Source organism: Malaclemys terrapin, chromosome 5, assembly GCF_027887155.1.
Source record: "Malaclemys terrapin pileata isolate rMalTer1 chromosome 5, rMalTer1.hap1, whole genome shotgun sequence".
In the NCBI taxonomy this organism is placed as follows: Eukaryota; Metazoa; Chordata; order Testudines; family Emydidae; genus Malaclemys; species Malaclemys terrapin.
The window spans coordinates 23,230,218-23,246,879 of record NC_071509.1 but is presented as its reverse complement, the minus strand read 5'-3'; the positions used below and the strand labels follow the sequence as shown (position 1 = coordinate 23,246,879).

Below are 16,662 nucleotides of genomic sequence, written 5' to 3'. Positions count from 1 at the left end.
TTACTAACCCTCACTTGCAATGTCATACTGAATCAAGACACTCATCTGGTCAGGCACCACTTGGATACTTGTAAGGAAGCACGTGGCCCATTTGCCCATAACCACTGGCTATTCTTTAAAGTCATTTACTAGCCCTTGCTGTGGTGGAAATGTGGAAGGAATGAGTTTATTTCAGCAGTTATTTGCATAGTGTTCAGGATTAAGTTTGCATTTTTGGGCACTTAGTAATAGTTTTCAAATTTCCATACTTATGTTGTTCCTTGTTATGACTGTAAGTAGAATTTCTAGTTTTTCATCATCCTTTTCCTTGGGGCCAGTTACATTTCATCATATGAAAATATAAAAAGGGAATTGGTAGTTTAACTTTGATCCACCCTCAGAATCATGCTATGATTAAATCATAGGGAATAAGGATAAGGGTGTTTCCATTCTGCTCTGAATATCATCTAATTGAAAAGATTGGATTGTGGACGCATAAACTAGTACAGTAACCTTCTTAGGAAATGCCTCTTTACACCTTGATTCTGCTGTAGAGGAGACAGCCATGACATTGTATAATTAGTATGACTATGGCTTTTAAAATCTCAGTTGAGCAGATAACTTCATCAGTGTTGTATAATGTGCATAGTCATAAAATCATACTGTGTGTTTACTATGTAATCCTACTTTCATAGATGAAGAATCCAAAATATATACTGTATTAGGAATCATGAGCAATATTTAAATGTATAGTCGTTTACCACTCTATCAAATGGGATGGTCATAATAATAATACCTTATTTATTATTACCTTAATAATAATACTTTTATTATATACAGCTTTAGCCATTCAAAACTCTGTAAAAGCATTAATTAACCCTGAGTACCTCAGGGAGGTAGGTAAAATCATCCCTATTACATAGATGGGAAAATTGACTGTGCAAAGGCTGGAATTTTCAAACTGGGTACCTAAAATTAGACACTTAAATAAGTGGTCCGATTTTCAAAGGTGCTGAGAATCCGCAGCTCCCTATGACTTCAACACCTCTGAAAATCAGGCCACTTATTTAGGTGCCTAACTTCAGAGATCCAGATATGAAAAAATCAGCCTTAGCAATCTGTTGAAGGCCAACGTCGGAATCACTGGCAGGGCTGGGATCAGAACTCAGGACTTCCTAGAAGAGTATTAGCAGGGAGTATGGGATGAAAGACAGTAAACTAATTATTAGCCTAAATATCAGCAAAATATTCTTGTCTTTGAGGACAGCTAACCCAAATCATCTAACAGGATGGGCTCCATCCAGGGCTAAGCAAGCTGTTGGGTTTAGCAAATAGTAATAATTGTTAAAGATAATAATAGAGATAAATAGCTGCATACAGGTAAAGATATTGATAACTGTCATTTAGGCTGTTCTTCATCTTAGAGTTGTATTCAGATCATGCACATACAGCTTGAAAAAATACGCAAGGGGAGGCTGGAGCTTTTTCATCGTATCTATTTGGTAGTGGAATATTTTTCTTAAATAATTTCAGGCCTGCTGATGCAGTCTAAATGCAATGGGTGTGAACTGAATAGTAAGAAGTTTCCCTGCATACCAAGTAGAGTGCAAGATTAGTTTCTTCCTTAGAAAGGGGGAGGGATAGCTCAGTGGTTTGAGCATTGGCCTGCTAAACGTAGAATTGTGAGCTCAGTCCTTGAGGGGGCCACTTAGAGATCGGGGCAAAATCAGTACTTGGTCCTGCTAGTGAAGGCAGAGGGCTGGACTCAATGACCTTTCAAGGTCTCTTTCAGCTTTAGAAGATAGGATATCTCCACAAATTTTTTTAAAGAAAAGGTCTTGGTGAAATCCTCATCCCATTGAAGTCAACAACAGAACTCCTATTAACTTCAGTGGCACCAGGATTGCACTCTTACTGACAGTGGACAGTGGCAATACTCACATGATAAAGTTATTCATGTACACGAGTGTTTGCAGGTTCAAGCCCATAATTTGCTCTAACAATAATACTGTACTTTTGCTGTAGCTTTGTCTGTGGTTATGAATATTTGTGCCGTTAGTCCCTTACTGACCTGTCTCATTTTGTATATTATCATAATAATCAATCAAAAAGTTTAACTTTGAGAAGAAGAGGCTGATAGTATCTAGTGTCTTTCTTATGTATGAAAATATCTCATAGAACAGAAAGCTCTTTAAGTAGTTAGCTACTTCCAGCCGTTGGGGCCAGATTCACTAGCAAGCTCTGGCTGCTTTGCACTACTCCAGTTTAACTGACCTGTTAAGCCAGGTTTGCAGCTGTTTTGCATCACTGGAGTGGCACAAATTATCTAGACTGCACTGGTGAGTCCGGCACATTCTGTTTCAGAGAACTTTAAAAGATCTCCTTCTCCATGGGTCATACTGGCTTCAGACTGAAGTTGTTCCACATATGTATATAGCTTGATTATTCCAGCATATGAACATTTTAAAATAATAATAATAAAGCCTTAGTTACTGTGATTTCACTCTGGTGAGAGGCTCATTATTTTCAGGATCTCTTTCCAGTCTGTGCTTGCTGTCTTAATTATTTTTTCTTCCGCCTCCTGATCCCTACAGCAATTTAAAGTGCTTATGAAAACTGCCAGCTTGACAGCTCTGGAGACCGTAGCTCCAGCTTCCCCACACTGCTCTACCAATGTAACTCAACTCTGCCCTCAAAAGGGCCATCCCTTTGTGGTGACAATGAACTGTAATTGAGTCTCAATGCCCATTCATTCCTTGGCTTCTCTGCTAAGATTGCCAGCAAGGCTGCCAATTTATACTGTCTCCCGCTGGCTTTGTTGTAGAAAACTTAACTTTTGCATATGACATTCAGCTTGGAGAAATGTAATGTGATGTCCTTTTTGCAAAGAGAGTCTTAGGTTCTCATGTGTTCTGATGAGAATGCTCCAAGAAAAAAAGATGCAGGAGTTCTTGCAGAAGGCTTCTGCCCAGGTTACAGCAACAGATAAAGTAATCTCACAAATTAGAGCCTCATGTGCATTTTACTATAATTATAAAACCCTTATTTTAAATGAGGTTTGTCAAACTCATTCTGGAGAGAGAGACAAATTCAATTTTTACTTATGGTCCATGAACCTTCAGACCACAGCAGATCTCTCATTGGTCTGTCTGGGCAATTTGTACAAATATCTAGGGTGGAATAAGGCCTTTATGTAGTAACTAAGCCATTATCATTATTTCTTATTTGTTCAGTGCCTCATTATCACATTTAGCATTACCCACCAGGACAATAGTGCCCTTTAGGATCAGCACTCTGTCTTCCCTTGGTTTCTCATCTATCCCCATTCTTGTATCTGTTCCTGTACCGCTTCCATGTCTGTGCCTCTCATCCTTTCATTCATCTGCATTTTCTTCTTTGCAGCAATTCCCAATTCAACCCCCCTCTCCATTTTGTGCACCGTTGTACTGCTTTCCCTTTCGCTATCCCAAGTCTTAACATGACCAGCAATGAAATAGTTATTGGTGACATTTAAAGGGCCATCCGACTTGTACACACTCTCAGAAACATCTTTTCAGACTGATTGCAGACTCAGGAAGAAGACACGCTACATCATTTCACACTCAGGTGCCACTCAAGTTTGAGAGGTTCCCTTTGCAAACATGAGAACTAGGAACTGTGTGGTGGTTTTTTTTTTTTAAATGGAAGTTTCAGTTCTGAAGGAGCTATATATATGTTATACAGATCACATAAATGGATCTGGCCCAGGGCCATGGTGGTTTTCAGCCCTGTTTTGAACAATAGAAATCTATCTGGAGTTTACTGTAGCCAGTTTTGCTCAATTCATCTTAAAAATTTCAGGAGAGACTAAGCATTCCAGGGAAGGCAACAAAGATGGCTGGAGGTATGCTGTGAGATTGCCAAGGGCCCAGTAAATCCCACATTTCTGGGATGTGTTCTGTTGACTTTAATGGGAATATAGGGTGTGCAAGGAATGCAGGAGTAGGTCCCTGGCCTGGGATTATTTATCCTGGAAAGCACAAGTATTAGAGGCAACTGTTTAGTCTCTCCTCTTCATCCTCTCTCATAATGTGAAAGCAGCGGGATGCTCAAAGAAGTTGCAAGACAGTTATTCTGGAACAAATGAGAGGAAATTCTCTTTTATACAGGATATAATCAACTGCTGAAGCACTCACTGCAGGACGTCATCAAATCAAATTAGTACATAAAGAAGCTTTTTGGCATCACCGTCACTCAGAACGGTTGTAGCTACAGAACCAATGGAGTTGTCCCTGCCTATAACAGGGCTGAATTTGCCCCATTTAAACTCACTTGCACCACAAGTTCAAATGCGTAAGGATCACTTCACTATTTTTTCATTCTTTGGAAAGTTGATACATTGAGGACTTGTCTACACTTGCAGTGCTGCAGTGGCGCCACTGTAGTGCTTCAATATAGATACTAGTTTTGCTGACGGAAGAGGTAATCCACCTCTCTGAGAGCAGCAGCGGCTCCAGGCACCAGTGCTCCAAGTGCGTGCCTGGGGCGGTAAGCCGCGGGGGACGCCCTGCTGGTCCCTGCGAGGGCGGCAGTCAGGCAGCCTTCGGCGGCATGCCTGCAGGAGGTCCGCTGGTCCCACGGATTCGGCAGCAATTTGGCAGTGGGTACGCCGAAGCCGCGGGACCGGGGACCTCCCACAGGCATGCTGCTGAATCTGCGGGACTGGGGACCTCCTGCACGCATGCCGTTGAAGGCAGCCTGCCTGCCGTGCTTGGGGCGGCAAAAAAGCTAGAGCTGCCCCTGTCTGAGAGGCAATAGTTACGGTGTCTGAAGAAAGAATTATTCCATCAGCCTAGTGCTCCCTACATAGGGTCTTAGGTCGGCTAACTGCATCACTCAGGGGCGTGGATTTTTCACACTCTGAGTGACATTTTCTAATGTAGACTGGCCCTAAGTGTCATGTAGTTTACTTGTGTGGGGCTTTCAGAGGTGTCCTTAGAATGTTCTGTCTCTATAAACATGGAAGACCCCATGGCACTTTTGTCTCATTGTTTAGGCACAGTCCTGGGAGGCAGGAGACTGGCTCTGTTAGAGCTTGAGTCATGTAACCTCTCAGTAAAATGGGGCTGATCATACTTATCCGCCTCATGGGTGTGTGGTAAATCTAAACTAATTGCTGTTTAGTGGCTGTCTATATAGTATTGTAAAGCACTTTGGAGTGCTATGGGATCTGTTCACTATGTGTGCTGTGCGACTAGTTGCCTAAGGTATTGTTTCTGCTCCCTGCTTGGAAACTTTTAAAACAAGAGAATAGGCCCTGATCCTGCGAGCAGTTCTGTATGGGGATTTCACAGTATGACCTGATGGTTAGCAAATGTGGGCTTTGACAAACCAACAAGGGAAGCAATTTCCAGGGTTGAGGACCTATTACTGAGAATTCTTTGCCTTTAGCATACTTCTGATAAACCAGGAGGTCTTAGCTTGAGCACCGCATGTGAGCTCAACACCTGCGGTATCAGGCAAGGAAAGAAGTGTTTTATTTATTTAACACTGTATTTATTTAGGTTTTTTGGTGAAATTTCCATTTCCCTCCCCCTGAAATTTTTTTTTCAAAATCTCATTTTGACAAAATTGATTTAACCATCTTTGGATCAAACATATGTAGTTACAAAAATTTGCATTCTCGTAGGTGTAATAAGTTCTAAAAATTTTTGTGCTACTAAATCTTTTAGAAATCTTGGATGTTTCCTGAACTTTCCTTAAGGAAAACTTTTATAGTACTGAAACCGATCTTTTGTGAGTTCTTTTATAGCGCCCATTATCTCAGTAATGGGACTAGAGAGGAGAAATCCTAATTCATGAGAGAAGGCACAAGACCTTAGAAGTCATTCTAATCACTATGCATGCTTTGTATTCTCTGTGCTATTAATCTTGGTAAAGGCTGATACTTCTTGCTTGTATTGGCTCTTACCATTTCAATGGAAAAGGTGTTCTTGTGATTGCCTAAAATCTTTATATATAGCTGCTGTGTTTTTTTTCCAGATGGGAAAAAACGCTTCATTGGCATAAGGATGCTGACAATAACACCCATGTAAGTATCTTTTAAATATTTTCATATAAACTGCATTGGTATACATAAAATGTATTATAAAGGTTCAGCAGTGGTTCAGAGCAACAAAGTTCTGATCTGTATGTAAACTTCCAGTAGGTTTGTGAACATTTTTAGTTTTCAGCAGTGAAATTTCTAAATATTGAGGAGATATTCCACTCTGTATGCATCCGAAGAAGTGGGCTGTAGTCCACGAAAGCTTATGCTCTAATAAATTTGTTAGTCTCTAAGGTGCCACAAGTACTCCTGTTCTTTTTGCGGATACAGACTAACACGGCTGCTACTCTGAAAAATATACATGAATGCGTGCTCTGCAAACTTTCTCACTCTGCTTTTCCCAGACAGCTGATGTTCTGTCAGAATCCAATTCCTTTTCCACAACCAAAATGAAAGTCACACTAAGTATTATTTTGATACCAGGGCAATACTTTTCCTTTAGTCCAGATACAGTGTAGGACTAAAAAAGTCAACTCCGTTCACTTGTCCCACTTTGTTAACAAAACCAACAAAACATTCCCTTGCCAGCTGAATGTATGCAAAAGAACTGGCAGAATAAGATCAATTTCTTCCAATTATCTCTTCATCGTATTTAACATAGAATCTGTAATTGTCTAGTGTCTGAAATATCAGTGGAGAGCAAATGAACATAAGAACGGCTATACTGGGTCAGGTCAATGGTCTGCCTAGCCTAATATCCTGTCTTCCGATAGTTACCAATGCCAGATGCTTCAGAGGGAATGAACAGAACAGGGCAATTTTTATTGAGTGATCCATCCCCTGTCATCCACTCCCAGCTTCTGGCAATCAGAGGTTTAGGGACACCCAGAGAATGGGGTTGTGTCACTTATGATCTTCGCTAATAGTCATTGCTGGACCTATCCTTCATGAACTTATCTAATTCTTTTTTGAACCCACTTATACTTTTGGCCTTCGCAACATCCCCCGGCAATGAGTTCCACAGGTTGATTGTGTTGTGTGAAGAAGTACTTCCTTATGTTTGTTTTAAACCTGCCACCTATTCATTTCATCAGGTGACCCCTGGTTCTTGTGTTATGTGAAGGGGTAAATAACACTTCCTTATTCACTTTCTCCACACCATTCATGATTTTATAGACTTGTATAATATCCTGCCTTAATTGTCTCTTTTCTAAAATGAACAGTCCCACTCTTTTTAATATCTCCTCCTATGGAAGTTGGTCCATGCCCTAATTATTTTGTTGACTTCTCCATACTTTGCCAATTCAAATATACCTTTTTTGAGATGGGATGACCAGAACTGCATGTAATATTCAATGTGTGAGTGTACCATGGATTTATATAGTGGCATTATATTTTCTGTCTTATTATCTATCTCTTTCCTAATGGTGCCTAACATTTAGCTTTTTTGACTGCCGCTGTACATTTAGCAGATGTTTTCAAGGAACTATCCATGATGACCATCGCCATATTTGGGGTCGGGAAGGAATTTTCCCCAGGACAGATTGGCAGAGACCCTGGGGGTTTTTCACCTTCCTCTATAGCATGGGGCATGGATCATTTGCAGGTTTAAACTAGTGTAAATGGTGAATTCTCTGTAACTTGAAGTCTTTAAACCATGATTTGAGGACTTCAGTAACTCAGCCAGAGGTTAGGGCTCTATTATGGGCGTGAGTGGTGAGGTTCTGTGGCCTGCAGTGTTCAGGAAGTCAGACTAGATGATCATATAGTTATAGAACTGGAAGGGACCTCGAGAGGTCATCTAGTCCAGTCCCCTGCTCTCAAGGCAGGACTAAGTATTATCTAGACCATCTTTGACAGGTGTTTGTCCAACCTGCTCTTAAAAATCCCCAATGATGGAGATTCCGCAGCCTCCTTAGGCACTTTGTTCCAGTGCTTAACCACCCTGACAGTTAGGAAGTTTTTCCTAATGTCCAACCTAAACTGCCCTTGCAATGATCACAGTGGTCCCTTCTGACCTTAAAGGCTATGTGTCTATGACTGCAAGGTCTTGCTTGAGTGGTAACACCTAATTTAGACCCCATCATTTGTATTATATTGGGATTATATTTTCCAGTGTGCATTACTTTGCATTTACCAGTATTGAATTTCATCTGCCATTTTGCTGCCCAGTCACCTAGTTTTGTGAGATCTCTTTATAACCCTTTGTACTCTTCTGTTTACACTTAGACAATTCCTCTTTTATACCAGTAGCTCTGTCTCCAGTGTGGCGGAAGGCTGTGTGACTAAACACCTGTTTGCAGCATACGCAGCTGATGTTTTTGACTAAACAGTATTTATTTTATTGAGTTATATTTTTGCTGTCTCAAAGATAAGGGTCAAATCCTCAGCAGGAATAAATCAGTGTGTCTTCATTAACGTCAGTAGACGCTGACAGACACCAACTGAGGATTTAACTTTAAATATCATGACATATGCAGTCAGTGTGAGGCTTTGCTGCATTTGCAATATCTAAAGAAATACGGCAAGAAGTTTCCCTGGCCATTTTTGGTAAATAACAGCTCTATTGCCACCTTTTGGGTCTACAGCAGCAGCCAGCCTAAACATTGACTTTGTGCAAGCGCTCATGGGCGCACGTACACCCCCCCCCCGGACTGACCCTCTCCCCTCTGCAACAGGCCCCCCAGCTTTGCCCTTTCCTGCCTACCCCATTTGCCCCTTGCAGCCTTTTGCGCCCCCCCCCCCCAACTTCAGTTTGTTTGCCTGCCCCACCCTTTTCCCCCTGCAGCTTGGTTTGTTTGTCCCACTCCAGCCCTAATGTTAGCCCCTTGGTTCCTCTGCCCCACTCCCGGCCTGGTTGCTTCCCTTCCTTTGTGCCCCCCCTTGCCCTGATTGGCGCCTCCCTTTGTGTGCACATGCCCCCTCCCATGTGCTTGTTCCCCCCCCCCCGTTTTGATTGATCACTGCACCCCCCTGATGTTATTGTAACCTTCCCTCCCCTATAGGGTTACCATTCGTCCGGATTCTCCCGGACATGGCCGGCTTTTTGAGTTTAAAAATAGCGTCCGGGCGGAATATGTAAATGTCCGGATTTCCCCCCTCCAATGCAGAGCACGCGCGGCTGACAGGGCAGCCAGCTGGATCGAGCCACTCGCACGGGGCTCCGGCAGCCAGAGCCCCTCCTCCGCTTCCCCCTCCTCTCCCCTGCAGCTTCAGATCACTCCCCTCCTCTCTCTCTCTCCCCCTCCCCCTCCCTGCATTCGCAGATCGCCAGCCATTCGCATCGGGCCTCCAGCCTCCTCTCTCTCCCCCCCGGTCCCCCACCCCTGCTGCCCAGCGCGCTGCTCCGCGGCACTCTGTGAGGGCGGGAACCGGGCTGTGCACTGTGTGGGGGAGCGCGGCAGCATGTCGGGCTCCACATGGAGCCCGACACGCTGTTCTGAGCGGCACGGTAAGGGGGTCAGGGGGTCGGAGAAGAGGCAGGGGGGTTCTGGAGGGGGCAGTCAAGAGACAGGGAGCAGGGGGAGGATTGGATGGGTCAGGAGTTCTGGGGGGGGGCTGTCAGGGGACGGGGGTGTGGATAAGGTTTTGGGCAGTCAGGGGACAGGTAGGATGGGGGGGGGTCTCAGGAGGGGGCAGTTAGGGGACAAGGAACAGGGGGGTTGGAAGTTCTGGGGGGAGCTGTCAGGGGGTAGGGGTGGGGAGGGATCGGAGCAGTTAGGGGTCAGGGAGCAGGGGGGTTTAGATGGGTTGGGAGTTCTGGGGAGGGGGTCTGTCAGGGGGTGGGGATGTGGATAAGGTTTTGGGCAGTCAGGGGACAGGTAGGGGGTAGGGTCCTAGGGGGGCAGTTAGGATAGGGGGGTCTCAAGAGAGGGCAGTCAGGGGACAAGGAGCGGGGGGGGGATTCTGAGGGGGGTAGTCAGGGGGCAGGAAGTGGGAGGGCAGGGCTCCCACCATCCTCTTTTTTGATTGTTGAAATATGGTAATCCTACTCCCCTAGTGCAGCTAAAGGAGCTGGATTTCCATCTTACATCGGTGACTGACCTCCCCCACCAAGTCCCTGTTAGCCCCTCATCTGGCCCCCTTCATTTCGGTGCCCTCCTCCCCTGCCTTCAGCCTAGCGGGGAGGAGTGGTTGACCTGCTGCCCCTCCCCCCTCTTTTCTAGTGTTTTTCCCCTCCCTCCCTGCTCATTATGGAGGGGAATGTTGCCAGCAAGACCTCTCAAGTAGACCCCGCCCCCCCGCCCCTGCCTGCCCCCCCAACAATCCCCCTAGCCTCTACCTCAACCACCGCTGCCGAAAAAAAAATTACAGTGTCTGTGTGTGTGTGTGTGTGTGTGTGTGTGTGTGTGTGTTTGTTTTAACTCTATTAACTTCATGCGGGGAGAAATTGTGAAGCAGGGCTGGTTTCCTTTCCATCTGACTGCATAGCTCACAAACTCTCCGGTTATGATACTGAAGCACAGCTATCCATGGCAACTGAGTTGAAAGTCTTTACAGCCAGAGATAGGCTTGAAGCAACTCTGTACCCTAAGCCTGGGATTCAGTCATCCTCAAACATTGGGGGGGCAAAGTGTTTTACAATCTGTATTTTGCAGCTGGCTCCTTACTCTTTTAACAAGCCAAATGCAGAACACTCGAAAGCAGAGCAAAATTTCCCAAACAAGATTTTTCTTGAAAAACTCAGGAGTCTGGTCTTGCTGTGGACCAGATACAGGTCTCCTGTTTGACTACTGTAGTTTTCAAAAGTGTTGTATTTTTAATTGCGGACACAATGAGAATGAAATGTCAAAATAAACAAACTAGACTATCAGCAAATGTTTGCCTTATCACCAGTGTGAATGTTACTCAGCTTATAAACTCTCTGGGCCATCTTTTCATTCTGTGTTAGTACAGCACCTAGCACAATGGGGTCCATGACTGGAGCTCTTAGGTGCTTCCACAATACAAAGCACAGCAATAACAGAACAAGCTATTTCTGCATGAGGTACAAGACAATAATTATGGCATGTGCAGTTGAGGATGCATAATAACAAATCTGATTCCTTTTAAAAATCTGCTGATATAGAGAGCTTTTTTCATTCAGACAATTTTAATGATAATTTGTGGATACATACTTAGGTTAAGTAATGTATTTTATTATACTTATTTTATTCAAGAGAAAACTCAAGAATAATGTAGTACTTTTGAAAATTATTTCTCTTTGAAACAATTACTGATTTCAATATTTTAATCTTCTCTTAGTCTTGTGGAAGAACTAAAACTCAATAATCCTGACTTTCCTGATGTCAGCAGTGGAATTTATGTACACGAAGTTGTCCCAAATTCACCTTCTCAGAGGTAGGTGGAATCCAAAGCAAACATAATTTTTCTTCATGTTGAAGATACTTATCCAACAGAAACTAGCAGGCAGTGTTGTCGTTTATATTCAAGGTCTTGCATGTTCTTGCTTTGTATTATTTTTGCTTTTCAAAGGGAATTTGGGCCGTTTAGTAAAATACCTGTTAAAATATTTTGATGAATTTCTATTAACATTTAAAATAGTCAAATATTTATAATATCATTGCTAAGGGCAACATCTTAAAGTATTAGCTGGTTTGAATTTTTAAATAAATAAACACGCTTGAAGAACTATGTAACCATATTTGTATTTCAAAGGCAAAATTAAGTGTGAATAAACAGAACCTTTAATATAAATGAGGATGCTGCTTGCCAATCTTTGTTGAATAAATGTCTTCATATGTTCCCTATTACTATGACATAGTAGCTGTTGGCTTGAATTTTCTACAGACTAGGCTCAGTTTTCAAACTTCATTTCATACTAATATTGTTAAGCCCCAACACTTCATCTCGGAGGAATGAACAATTGTTTTTTCAGGCTTTCTACATATCCGATTTTAAGACTTTTTCTAGGAATTAATAAGAAAATTGGAGGATGAATTAAAAGTCATTCAGATAAATATTTGAAGGCAAAGAGAAAAAAAAAATGACCAGCATTTTGGTCAGTACATTCTGTCCACTTTAGAATGTTTAGAAGTAGACTTTGTTTCTGTTCAAGGCACTCAATGTATATGACAGGGCACAGTCTAATCTTGGCAGAAGGATGAACTAGAAAGACTCACTGGTGAAAGGTATCTTTCATGTCTATGTTGTTATAGGTACTGAAGTTTTGAGAAAACAATACCTAGTAAAAACTAGATTTGTGCTCTATCTGTTGTCACTGTTTTAGAAGACATCTCTTCAATTCAATGCTCCATGGGTACAATTTTTCATATAACATTTTTTTTTTCAAAAATTGCAGATTCTGCAATGCCAAAACATTTTGCAGATTTGTGTTGATTTTGCTAAATTGCTCATTTTGGAAAAAAAAATGAAAATAAATCAAAACATCTCATTTCAATTTTTCAGTTTTGAAATGACTTTTTTGTTTCAAAATTTTCTTTAATGTTATTTTTAAAAATGCAAATACATTTAGAAATTGTCAAAATCAAAAAGAAACATTTTGATTTTGTCAAATTGAAATATTTAATCTGAGCAAAAGCAATTTTGTTCAACTGTGTAATTCACTGAAAAATTCAGAATATTAATTTTTTATCCATTCTGAAATGATTTTTCAACTTTTTGAAATTGCCAACAAATCAAAAAATCCATTATTCGCCTAGCTCTAATGCTTCATGTTTGATTTTAGAAAACTGCTGAGATTACATTTTACTGCAGTTAGTAACACCCTGAATGAAATTCACCCCTATGGAAAGGCTGAGAGCAAGACTTATGTACGACATCCATCAAATAAGTGGTGCATAGACCTTCTGCTGGTCCTCTATACAGGGTGAATTTCATGCCCTTGAATACACAGCTTAATCTTTGCTTTATCTTGCTTATGCAGAGGTGGCATCAAAGACGGAGACATCATTGTCAAAGTAAATGGACGCCCTTTGATGACCTCCAGTGACCTGCAAGAGGCTGTGATGAATGAGTCACCTCTACTACTTGAAATTCGAAGGGGAAATGATGACTTGCTATTTAACATAGAGCCTGAAGTTGTCATGTAAATCGAACTGAGGAAGCTCACACCATAACTAAACTCACTTATTCTGAAACATCAGATACCTCCTTTACAGCTGCAGTGATTATACTTCCTGTTGACTAATGACAAGGTGGACTAACTTGATTGCCTGAGCCATGTCTGTACATAGTAGTTAAATTTAATTAGGTTACAAAATGAAAACAAACGTGATTTTACCTTCAAAGTAATTTCGTTAAAAAATATTTTGAGGATAACAATAAACAACCCCACAATGTGTGTAAATTGGGCACATTAATTATATGTCTGCCATTGCAGGGGCCTCGGGCACTGGTGCACTTCGGCCCTTCTGTTCTCTGCCTGTGGCCGGGGCGGCTCCAAGCACCAGCGCAGCAAGCGTGTGCCTGGGGCCGCAAGCCGCGGGGGGCGGTGTGCCGGTTGCCATGAGGGCGGCAGTCAGGCAGCCTTCGGCGGCATGCCTGCAGGAGGTCCACTGGTCCTGCGGCTTCGGTGGCAATTCGGCAGTGGGTACGCCTAAGGTGCGGGACCGGCATATCACCCGCAGAAACGCCGCCGAATCCGGGTGATCAGTGGACCCCCTGCAGGTGTGCCGCTGAAGGCTGCCTGACTGCCATGCTTGGGGTGGCAAAAAACATAGAGCTGCCCCTGCCTATGGCACATAATAGTCTAATCTCCTGTGACCGTAATGCTTCGGTCTAATTTTGGTTGTTGGCTTTAGTGTGTGGGTACTGGGTGGTATTGATGGCCTGTGATGTACAGGAGTTCAGACTGGAACTGGTGGTCCCTCTGGCCTTAAACTCTATGACTCTTTCTGGGGTGTCACTATAGAAACTGGCTCCAACCCCAGTCCCATTAAATTTAATAGAAGTTTTGCCATTGATGGCAGGGTTAGTCCTGTAATTTGAAAGTCCATAACTCCATCAACAGTGAGGAAACATGGTTAAAAAGGGGAAATTGCCATTGGATGATTATAAGCAGGATTTTGACACAACAGAACTAAGCTACTTTGACCAAAAGCTGAGCTTTTTTGTTTGTTTGTTTTTGCATTTTTTGCCTCTTTAAATGTGAAATTAGCATTGGCAAAGCCGTTATTAGTTCTTGGAGCTTGTACATTATATGTGAATGCAGGTGGGGAAAATCTGTAAATATAAAAATAGTATGAAAGTGGTAACAGGCTATAGAGTGTTACACCTAGGTCATGCAATTCTGGAATATAGAAAATGATTCTTATAGAATTAATGCTTTAGTTAAATATATAAAAGTCGAAACAATGTGCAGAAAAAAAAGTTTGAAAATGCACAGTATTTTTACAGGGTTTTTTAAAGTCATGGTACAAATTAGTTTTTCATTATACTGGTACGCTTTGCTGAAAAATTGATATACTACTTATGCTTGTACTGTATATGTTTCTACTGTAAGGAAATTGAAGTTTGCACAAATAAAATTTTGCTTTGCACCGCTGTTAATAATTATTTTGGCAAATATTCTCTAGTTCTGGAACAGACTCTCCCAAGAGATGATTTAGCTAAAGAAAGTTGGGCTGATTGATATGAAAGCCTTTTAAAGGCTACAGAAGCCTTGATTTCATAGCTTTGTCATGTAATTTTTTTGCTGAGATTCTGCCCTTACTTACTGTGTTTAATAATGCTTTATGCACATTATAATTCAAATTTTATAATGTGATTTTCATATTTTTATTATTATTATTTGTACTATGGTGGCAACTAGAGAACCCTGCTAAGATACAGTTGGGGAACTGAGGAAGAGAAAGAGTAGGTAACTTGCCCCAGGTCAAACCCACTGCTGGCCCATGCTGGTTGAGTTGAGTTAAGGGGCTTGGGCTAAGGAGCTGTTTTATTTTGGTGTAGACATTGTGGCTCAGGCTGGAGCCTGGGGTCTAGGATCCTGTGAGGTGGGAGGGTCCCAGAGCTTGGGCTGCAGCCCTAGCCCAAACATCTACACCACAATTAAACACTCCTTAGCCGAAGACCTGCTCTGAGTCAGCTGGCACAAGCCAGCCACGGGTGACAAACTGCAGTGTAGACATACTCACAGTGAGCCTGGGGCATAGCCAGGAACTGAACCTATCTCTTCTGAGCCCCAGTACCTAAAACATTAGAACTGCCTTTCTCAGTGAAGTTCACCATCGTTCCTAACTCATGTGCAGGAATTTTCTAAGGCCACTGTCTTTGTTCTGTCTTGTCAGGGACTCTTTTTAAAACTAGCCAAACATTTTAGTCTTGGGTATTGATTGTGCAAGCCTTGTGCATGTGGAACTCCCACGGAAAGCTACAAGTGTTCTGTATGTGGAGAATTAGCCAGATCAAGCACTTTGCAGTAAAATACACACACAGGCTCCAAACCTGCAAATAGCTATGCAAGTGCTTAACTATTAATGTAAGTAGTCCCATGTTTTCTGTATACAAGGTCAAGCTCTTTGGTACCTGTGACAGGGAGCATGCACCCCACACCAGCCTGGAAAGGGTTAAGGAGCTGCTCTGTGCTGGAGTAGCCCTGCCCCACCACATCAGTAAGTCATGCCAAAAGTGGAGGAGGACTTTAAAAGGAGGAAACTCATTTCAGTAATGGGCAGCTCTGGGAGGGGGACAGAGTGTTGAGCTTTTCAGCTCCCAGGAAGTGACTTGGTAGCCAGGACAGCTCATGCCCTTGCCTAAAAGAAATACAGGCCCTCTGTGTTGAAGGGGGAAGACTGTATCCTATAGCTCTTACTAGAGAACGAGTGGACTTTAAATTGGACTACAGCCCATGCAGGGCCCCTCTGAAGAAAGAACGAGGAGTACTTGTGGCACCTTAGAGTACATGTACATGTACAATGTACATTGGCCAAACTGGACAGTCTCTAGGCAAAAGAATAAATGGACACAAATCAGATGTCAAGAATTCTAACATTCAAAAACCAGTCGGAGAACATTTCAACCTCCCTAGTCACTCAATTACAGACCTAAAAGTCACAATTCTTCAACAGAAAAACTTCAAAAACAGACTCCAACAAGAAACTGCATAACTGGAATTAATTTGCAAACTGGACACCATTAAATTAAGCTTGAATAAGGACTGGGAGTGGATGGGTCATTACACAAAGTAAAAACTATTTCCCCATGCTAATTTTCCCCCTACTGTTACTCACACCTTCTTGTCTACTGTTGGAAATGGGCCATCCTGATTATCACTACAAAAGTTTTTTTTTTCTCCTGGTGATAATAGCCCACCTTAATTGATTAGTCTCATTAGAGTTGGTATGGCAACACCCATTTTTTCATGTTCTCTGTATATATATATCTTCCTACTGTATTTTCCATTGCATGCATCTGATGAAGTGGGCTTTAGCCCATGAAATCTTATGCTTAAATCAATTTGTTAGTCTCTAAGGTGCCACAAGTACTCCTTGTTCTTTTTGCTGATACAGACTCACACAGCTACCACTCTGAAATCTGAAGAAAGAGAGGCTAGTGTTTTAGCTGGGACTACCTGTTTGTTTATTTTCTCTTTATTTATTTATTTATTTTTTGCTGCTCCTGAGTGGTTGGTCTGTTCTCTGGCATGCTGAAAGGGGGAGAAGTATCCGGAAGGGCTTGGCTGGCCATCACTGCCA

General features: G+C 42.3%; 1 protein-coding gene across 1 annotated transcript in view; it reads left to right on the top strand.

Annotated features, from left to right (window-relative positions):
- HTRA3 (HtrA serine peptidase 3) overlaps nt 1–14,510 on the top strand; it is a 39,797-nt gene extending 25,287 nt beyond the window's left edge. The window contains exons 7-9 of the mRNA XM_054031055.1: nt 6,001–6,049; nt 11,249–11,344; nt 12,891–14,510. Of these exons, the coding sequence (XP_053887030.1) occupies nt 6,001–6,049; nt 11,249–11,344; nt 12,891–13,056 (311 nt within the window). The 3' untranslated portion in view covers nt 13,057–14,510. The remainder of the gene's footprint in view (nt 1–6,000; nt 6,050–11,248; nt 11,345–12,890) is intronic.
- Nucleotides 14,511–16,662: the final 2,152 nt, after the last annotated feature.